The sequence below is a fragment of the Leuciscus leuciscus genome (assembly GCF_965113295.1).
Source record: "Leuciscus leuciscus genome assembly, chromosome: 16".
Classification (NCBI taxonomy): Eukaryota; Metazoa; Chordata; class Actinopteri; order Cypriniformes; family Leuciscidae; genus Leuciscus; species Leuciscus leuciscus.
This window is the reverse complement of record NC_138740.1, coordinates 18882982-18892722: the sequence shown is the minus strand read 5'-3', so window position 1 is coordinate 18892722 and position 9741 is coordinate 18882982. Positions and strand designations below refer to the sequence as shown.

General features: G+C 38.9%; 1 protein-coding gene across 1 annotated transcript in view; it reads left to right on the top strand.

The window, feature by feature from the left end:
* The first annotated feature begins 292 nt into the window (after window positions 1-292).
* st6gal1 (ST6 beta-galactosamide alpha-2,6-sialyltranferase 1) overlaps window positions 293-9741 on the top strand; it is a 34519-nt gene continuing 25070 nt past the window's right edge. Inside the window, exons 1-4 of the mRNA XM_082140907.1 lie at window positions 293-671; window positions 1553-1615; window positions 7037-7243; window positions 8339-8707. Of these exons, the coding sequence (XP_081997033.1) occupies window positions 660-671; window positions 1553-1615; window positions 7037-7243; window positions 8339-8707 (651 nt within the window). The 5' untranslated portion in view covers window positions 293-659. The remainder of the gene's footprint in view (window positions 672-1552; window positions 1616-7036; window positions 7244-8338; window positions 8708-9741) is intronic.

Here is a 9741-nt window from a genome sequence, read left to right as displayed (position 1 = left end):
AGTAAATTGAATATGTGATCAAAACAAGAACATGTAGGCTAATATTTATTGCAGTATTTCAGCAAAACTGATAACATTGCAAAATTATGCGCCTGATTGCTTTGTTCATTCAAACGGATCAATGAAGACGGAGAAAGGGTTTCACGTTAAATGTAGAAAACGTCTGAAATATATATTTTTGCATTTAATTGATTTATTTTAGCACCAAATACAATGTGTGCATTTGTGACAGTTTCACGTCAGAAGTACATAAATAATTAGCAATAGGAGAAAAAGACGCAGAATCCTCTGCATTCACAGCCGCAGTCGCATGCGATAATAAGGGCACAGACCGCTCTCTTCCGCTAGAGACATCAATGAACCATCAACGCACCAGCTCAGAGTCTGTCCATATTATTATGCAGTATATAAACATGGCGGTTTATCAACATGCCTCAGCTCGAAAAGATCTGTATTTAGATGGCATGTTGTAGAACATCTCTTCGAAAGGGAAAAGGGAAAAAGTCTTGTCGTGATTTAGGTTATTATCCTAAGGGATTATACAATATAGGTTTCCTCTATGCATAATCTGTATCCATAAAAAAATCAACCAAAATGCAAAGACCGGGCACTGGAGAAAACGGATTGAACTAACCAAAAAGAATAGCATCGGAAAAAATATGGGATACAAGGTAGGCGTACAAATAATATTTGTCTCATTCACGCAGCATCATTTCGTTCCACTTCAATGCATCAAGTCATTTAGAATTTAAAATAACATTGGTGTTGTTTAATCCTTAAATGTTCGGTGCGTGCATTTAAAAATCAGCAAAACCGAATTTGAATTGACCATCACGCACAAAAGAGATGCCTGAAATTATATTATTATTCAATTTTGTATAGCCTATATTTACTCCGTGTGTTATGTAAAGCAGAATGCGGGTGCATTAATCAGGCCTAGGCATAGCTTATTTTATATGGACATCCTCATGTCCCATTCAAACTTATGAAGGCCAGAGTGTCTGGTAGCCATATACATTTTTTTTGTAGCCAGTTTAGCCTCTGTCTTTAATAAGTTACATTTGTATTGTATTTACGATTAAAGAGGACACAATACAATATAAACACAAAACTATAACAGCTTAGGTCACTTCCTTTCTATCTATCTATCTATCTATCTATCTATCTATCTATCTATCTATCTATCTACCCCCCCCAAAAAAATAAAAAATTTTATTTTCAATTTCTTTCATTTAAATCAAATTTGATCTTTTATAGCCCTACCTCAAATCCAGAAACTGCAGAATGCAATTTGCATATAAGTGAGGTAAAAATATTCAAATCAAATTTGATATTTTTATATCTCAAATTCTGGAACTGCAATTTGCATATGAGCAAAGCTATAGCAAACAATGTTTTAAAAAATACATGTTTCAAATCACCCTTGTTCCTCAATTAAACATGTTACAGTACAGGCCACTGTTGCCACAAAATAAAAAACACTAATTTATGTAATTGACATAAAATCCATGTTTGTAATTCATAGTTTTCATGTGATGTCACACCCTTACAGGAACACCATCCTGGAGGGCAAAACAAGGCTTTCCACCATCGCTCGCCAGTTATTTTTTACCAGGTTTGTACTAATTACTAGTGATATTAAAAGACAATTATACACCTTATTGATGATGCATACTATGTACAGGCAAGCAGATGAACCCAGAATATAAACACAAAGCACAGTTTCTTGTTAAGCATTTTTCCATAGAAAACTATAATTAAAAAAGCCTAACTATTTAGCGTGTTACATTTGTTCATATTCTGGGCTCATCTGCCCGCATGTATGCAGTTCTATGGATTGCAGGTCTCTGTGGCAGTCACATGACTGAAGCCTATGAGTAATATATATCCAGTAGATTATTAAAAGGTTTGATGAAGATGTAACACAGCCATAAGGTTTTGTTTTGAAATATTCCTCAGTCTGGTGTTCTGTCACTGTGTAGTGCAATCCAACAATAAAAATGTGTGATGCAGAATGACATTAACAACACTGAACAAAAAACTGAGAGCTTAAATACACATGGAATGTCAATAAACAGAACAAGGAAGAGGTGTTTCTAATCAGAGCCATAGTAACAAACAATGAACAAGAACTCAGGGAGACAGAAACAGACAGAAACAAGAAAACAATGACAATGAAAATGAAACATGACTGTTTTTTTTAGGTCGTTGTGACAAAGTATGTTTGCTGGGTGATAACTGTGGTAATCTGCACGCATGTAAATAATTAAAGCGCCGTGCCTCTCTGTGGAAAACCCCCCCCTGGATATATTTATTTAACTGAATCGCAGTCTTTGGGATTTCACATTAGCACTGTGCTATATTGTGATTGTAAAGGGTTTTAAATATACCCCTCACGGATGACTGCTGCATATAAACATAATAAAACACAATTTAAATAGTCCAGGCTTGGTTCTCTCTTGTCCTTCACTGTCAATCCTGCGCACTATTGCTCCTCCTTTTATCAATTCAAAACTCAAGACCGGTGTGGCACGCAGGTGACGCTCATTAGCAAATCGCGCCACCGGCCTCGCACCGTGCTCACGGCTCTCGGCCCTGCCCTGCTTGCCTGTAAAAAGTACCTCAGCTCCGTGCACAGTAAACGCTGCTCCATTCAAACTCAGTTTCTGCATGTGCTGTTTGTTTAGGTTTCCAATAACATGCATTTGGGAATGCAAAAAGTCAGACTCGGTTTGTGTTTTTAGTTGCACTGATATCATTTATATGCGTGGAGCGCACACAGTGTACTGTCCAGCCCATAAAACTCCCAAACAGCCTCCAGACGCTGCTGCAATCACCCTCCATCAAAACACTTTGTCTTGCATACAAAAATAAGACCCGGCATTGAACTGAATACCAAATCAGCCCATTAGAGCACAGGGGCACTTGCTACTTAGCAACCAAAGGGATTTAAAGCTGCAATACCCAACAACAAAGGACTAAGATCAGGATCTTTTACAGGGTATTATAGCTGGTGTGAGCTTATTCCATGTTTTAATCGAAAAATGTTAACAAGATGATGGCTGCAATGAAAAGAAGCAGAGGAATGAAACAAATACCAAACATCCTAATTTTATTTTTTTTAAAGCATTGCGATACCGCTTTTTTCTTCATTTGTTCGGGGAAAGGTGTAAAAAGTATTGAGACATATTCCAAATATGACGATTTCAGAATTATGTGTATTTCAATAATAACTAATGCAGGATCAAAATGTTCCATTACTCTCGAGAGTAACAAATTAAACCGCTAAATGCATTGTAATATCAAAGTTGGCCTTCAATTAGATATTTCTTTAATAGTAAATTATTTATACAAATATAATATATATTCTATAATTTAATATAATGTTTTTTTATTTAGATTAGTAGGATGATATTAATTTTCATTAAGGGACATACTCTGGATTTCCACTATATTAATTATAATTATATATATATTTGGGATGCACCGATATGAACATTTTGGCTGATACGATAATCGATAATTCTTTTTATTTGAAAGCCGATAACCGATATATGTGACCCTGGACCACAAAACCAGTCACATAAAAATCATATAAAAGCTGAATAAATAAGCTTTCCATTGATGTATGGTTTCCATTGATGATGTATGACAATATTTGGCCGAGATACAACTATTTGAAAATCTGGATTCTGAGGGTGCAGAAAAATCGAAACATTGAGAAAATCGCCTTTAAAGTTGTCCATTTATATTCGCGATTGTGTTTTATATATTTACGCAAACGCATATATATTTACCTTGGGATTCTCAAACTCCATCTCTGCATGCTTCGAGTTTGGGTTGCTTATAACATTCATCTGGGAACGCAGTGTGTGCCATTTCACAAGATTTGTAACGTACCTCATTAGTAAATCTACGCCAACACAGGAGAATACATAAATATGTTTCTAAATATGCGAATTGTTGTTCATCGTTTCAAAATAAAAGTTTAAACTCTCGCTCTGAGTTTGTATGTTTTGATGTGCACATGTTCTTGTTCAAGAAATTACAGTGGCTGTTGCATTTCTATCATACAGAAGTGACCAAATATTGAAGATTAAGTGGACATTTGAATAAAATCGTGTTTGGCCAATATTAAAGGATTTGATAATGCCGTAGCATAGTGTAACAACAACTAACACCAGGCCGTTGGCGCCCTCTGCAGGCATTTGTTATAATACGTAATGTATATAAGTTATGTTTATATTAGTTTATATCATATATTTAACATAATGTATTTTAACTGTGTTGTTCAATAAAACCCATATAATTACTTTGATCCTAAATTTGAACCATTTATTATTGCTTATTATATATTTGTATTTTAAGTAATTTTAAAGGCTGTTGTTCACTTGGATCTATTTTTATTGTCAATTTTTTTATCCAATTAATTGATGGAATAATTGGTAGAATACTCTATCACTAAAATAATCGATAACTGCAGCCCTAGCTGCCGCTTTACTTTCGTTTTGTGTGTTTATTTATAAGTGTTTGAACGTTCGCCGGTTCCCGCCTCCTCCCTTCACTGAACAAAAACCTCTCTACATTGGTGCCGAAACCTGGGATTAAGGAGAGACACGTTGTCGGAGAGCCTCTCGGCTGGTTGAGGACCAGTTTTCAATTCCACCCCCGACTGCGAGCAACAACTCTTGCCGATTGGTCTGCGCGATGCCGCATGAAGTCGAACATCTAAAACTGTGTATTTGACAAATATTGCATCTAATCCAATTTGTCTGTGATAAAGTATGCAAAGACCACGCAAGTGTCCAACTCGGCGGCTCCGTTTTCAATTCCGCCCCTGACTGCAAGTGGCAACTCGATTGGATTGGATTTTTGCAATTTAAATCCTACTTTGAGTACCTTGCACTACCATTTTTGTATTGAGCTGAATCTCCCTTATCTAGAGAGCACCAGTATGTATTAATTGATAAGCACTCTTTACACATGTATGAAGTTTTAGTTACTGTCATGAAACTGATGTTCTGCGTAACCACAATTATTTTATGGACCCTTTATTCTGGGCATAATTATTCAAATGATACAATTCTGTGTAAAAATATTACTTTAGTTAAAATGGTCTTTTCTAGGCCAACACCAATGGAACTACCACAAGTTCTTAAACCAATTTGTCTGCTCCCTTTAAGGCATTGGCAGGTTTCAAATGTACTCCAGAGAGCTGAACTGCATTACTAAACTCTGCTAGCTTAAATTTAGGTCAACTGAAGCAAGCTTATTACAGCATGTTACATATTTAACACAACAGTTAACCCAACCAGGGCCGTACCCACCATTGAGGTCCCCAAGGTCCAGAATTTTTTCTGAGGTGTATATAATAACGGTAGTGATAATTACCTAATATTAACTCTGCTTTGGTGCTGCACGAATATTGCACACAGCCAAGATAACCAACCTACTCTTCCGAGCTGCCGCCAGTGGGCAAACACCGATCATCATTGTCAAAATGTTTAAGATGACCAATCAAATCAAAGTAGGCGGGCTTTATGTTTACAGAAGCTGCTGAATGCTGATCACGAATTCCATCGCAACGCTTCAGTAAATGGTCATAAAGTGTGAGATAATATGCAAGTAGCTAAACTCAATATATAATATTTGACAGCTGTTTTACAATAGAAATGTTAAACGACCAACAGAAATACAATTAGTTACGCAAACTAATAAACTTTTGTTTAATTTAGCTATTTTTAAAATATATAATTTACGTGATTCATTGTAATTCGTAACAATGTGAGACAAGAAACATTAACGAAGCAGTTTTCATCAGGCATAAAATTAATAATGAATGTGCATACGCACACTGATGTAAACGAGCACAACATGCAAGAGCAGCATGATGGAACAAGTGAAGAAGACGCACTGAATGAAAATACACATTCACGCTCTGACAGTAGATGGCGCTTGTCATTACTCGATATCCATCCATCCATCCATCCATCCATCCATCTCTCCCTCCATCCATCCCTCCCTCCATCCATCTGGCATTCCAAAGAAAACACAAAATACATAATATGTCATTAAATTATCAGTTCTGAATACTGAACATAAAATGATCAGTTCTCTTCTTTTCCTCTGACAGGACAACTAGCCGAACGTAACCGAGACGTTTTTTCGCACATACAGTACAGTACAGTACAGTACAGTACAGTACAGTACAGTACGGATCGAGTAGTGACAGTGATGTCATTGTAGTAAAAACGTTGGCAATGGCAGGAAGTGACAGCAAAACTTGCGGTCTTGCACATGCGCAGAACAGATCGTGTTTCCGGTATGGATCGAGTAGTGACAGCGCTTATGGAACAGCAGAAATGCACCCGTTATTCCGGTAACCATAAATAAAGCATTCAAATATTTCAAAAAGCCATTCCAATTTTGGCATTCGCTTTGTTGTTCATCACAGCACAGCACCATGTTAGACATAGCCTCTTCTGTATTTCCAGTTTGTGGATCATTCATTGCAACATTCAACCTGATTCTTTTGTTTAAATATGTTATCTGCTTGACAAATAATGTACTCTACTGCCCACTGACATGGTTTTAAAGCTGTTGTTATCCGCTGCATCGTCACTAAAGTTTAAGCCTTGCCAATTTAAATATTTAAGCGTGTTACTCGAGCACTATGTAGGAAGTTTTCTGTGTGCAAACATCCAAAAACGGAACCCAGAAAAGCTGTGTCAGTCAGTGTGCGATCACTGGCAAAAAGTTAATTTTAGGTCCTGTATATAAACATTTATATTATCTACAAAAACCAGCAATTCTCTGGTATATTGAACATGCTTTTCCCTACACACTAATTTAATTTCTAACATGGCCTGTTCCTTGATTGAGTTTACTAGAGCTTCAAAATAAATATTTTTAAACTGTTTTTATGTCTTCAATTCAGCTGAACCTATTCATATGCTTCTATGCAGCTGGCAACTTCATTCAGGTCATCCTTTAATTTTCTAATATTTTCTAATATTGTCTGTAATTCATTATTCAGATCCCAGGGGCTGCCATGGATCGTGTTAGCCTACTCTGGAGGTTGAGACGTCGGGCCCGTCGAGGAGCCCTGTGCATGGCTCTGTTCTGTATGACTATGGCTCTCCTGTACACCTTTTGCGCTGAAAACAGCATACCTGTCACAGATGCAATTTTTGGCGTGAAGGCGAGAACTCGAGCTCAACCAAGAGCACACACAATTGTTAAGGTATGTCAAAGAGATTCCTTTCCTCACGCTGCTTTCTGCTCTATCTAGAGTGCTGTAGGAATGAGACTTAAAACAATAAAATTAGCGGGGTTTTTTGCACATCCAGTTCCATCTTCCCAAAGTCAGGGAGACTGTTTTTTTGTTAAATACCTGAAATAATATCTGTGGTTAAGACAAGCTTAAGATATGTGGTGGTGGTGGCGCAATGGATAAGACACATGCCTTTGGTGTGAGAGACCCGGGTTTCGAATCCACTGTGAGACACCAATGTGTCCCTGAGCAAGACACTTAACCCCTAGTTGCTCCAGCGGCGTGCGACCTCTGACATATATAGCAATTGTAAGTCGCTTTGGATAAAAGCGTCAGCTAATTGAATAAATGTAAATGTAAAGATATATATGTGTTTTATTCTATGCCATAAAATACATCAACAGTACATCACTTGAGATTTTGTAAAGATTGCTTTTGTCTTTAAAAAGACGGTTGCAAACAAGAGACTAAAATGGGACTACAGAGATTGTCGGGGACATTAACACTTTCCCGCCCATTGATGAGTTTTTCCGGCTGTGCAAGCTTTGAGGGTGTTGATGGACTGGTCAAAAACATGATTTTCTCAGCTTTTTATTAATATTGTTGTAATGAAACTTCTTTTTCAACGTCTTTTGATATATTGACCGTTTACATATTCATACAACAAAATATCTTGGGGGCCATGAACGTTTTGTGAATATGGTCAAAAATGCTGGCGCTGGCTGGCAACTTTTTTAGAAAACGAGGAAAGAGTTAAACATCATCACGAAGAGGAAAAGTCTTCTACACTAAAGTCGGCTTTTACAGCCTTGTGTTTATAATCACGCTCTTGCAAACTATTCTAACTTAAATATTCCTATTTGTAGATTTTAAATAAAGTTTGAAAGAGCTCATTTTCGGCAATAATCCAAGTTACTGGAAAAAACGCTATTGGCTTCTTGTCCAGGGAACCAGAGTGATGCTAATTTCCGGGTTGGCCTACAAAATTACGTCATCCCTGCAGCACTCTATTAAGTAAAAATTTTTAAATACTTTATTACTAAAAGTGACATTGATCTATCAAAGGTATTGCGGGGAACAGGAGGGTCCAAACCCATGTATACTGACCCTCAAAAGCTCCCAGGTGTCATTCCTGGAGATCCTCAGAAGCCTATTCCCATCCTGTCATCTTCTAACTACTCAATGGAGAGCAGTTCCAAGGACCGCAGCCTCAGGGGAAAAAGAAGAGAGCATGGGTTATTTTACTGGCTTTTGGCGCAACCGCTGAGACGTGCTTTAGAGACTATTTTTGGAGGTCAACGGAGAGGAGAGGGTGCCGCAAGTGGGGATGCTGTTGTTTTTGGGCCTAATGGAGCACTCGGAGAAGTCTGGAATGAGGAGATGTCAAGCACCATGCTGGGAAAAAGGCTGAGGAAGGTGGTGCAGAACTACCAGGTGAGCGAAACTGAAAGACATCTAAAAGCCTTTACTATATAAAAACAGTAAAAAACTGCAAGGACTGCTGATCAGCAAGGCATGAAGTCTCTTCAGTTAATCCATTTGACATAATCCTCTGAGGAAGAAGCAATCAGTGTATATGATTATATTTCTTAAAATCTGGAAAACGTTGGTTCCCTTTCGTTCGGTCACTCCTATGTCACGTCAGTAGGAGTTACCAACAATTTGTTGATCACGCTAGGGAGACCAATTGCCTTTGAGTGAAACTAAAACGAGTCAATGGACATGGGCATGCAGGATTTGCATTCCGCACCCCGCCTGCCAGTGCGGGTATAAAGCGGAAGCACGAGCATACACCAATCGCTTTCTGCTTCGGAGCCGACCGGTTGTGTCCTCTGAGTGAATGAGCGTTTGGGATAGTGATTCTACAAGCTCAACGAGTCTGTTTCTGGATGTGGTCAATATCTGCCACCGGTTGATGGTCATGACCCGTTTAAGACCTGTGCAGTGGTATCATCTTGCGAAGCCTGCCTCTCGTATTTGGGCCTCGCGCACGCTGAGGCAGCGTTCGTGAATGAGTCATGTTCACACTGCGGGAACATGACCATCGCGATGCTGAGATCAAGACTGAGAATCCTCAAACGAGGGGGGAGTCCCTTTGGAGATTCCCCGATCTAGTTCTTCTTCTGGTTCACTCCAGAAAAAGGCTACTTCGGCTAATCCCATTGGCGACCCAGAGGATGTGACGACTGCTCTCCAGGAGTGCTTGTCTGCACCACTCCTTCCCCCGGAGGAGGGCCGGGTGGAGAATCCTTGGTTCCATTTTGTTTCTGTTCCGCCCGGCCAGCGGTACCCAAAACTTCAATAAAAGAGCAGTTTCCACTTCCCCCGGGTCACACACGGTCGAGACTGGCAGTCAAGGACGACGCTCTATTGCCTCGCCGCTCCCAGTCTCCCCGTCCAAGAGGGCCAGAATGACAGTGTGCGCCGCCACGTTGCCTCGCCGCTCTCATTCCCCTCGCCCCAGCGCT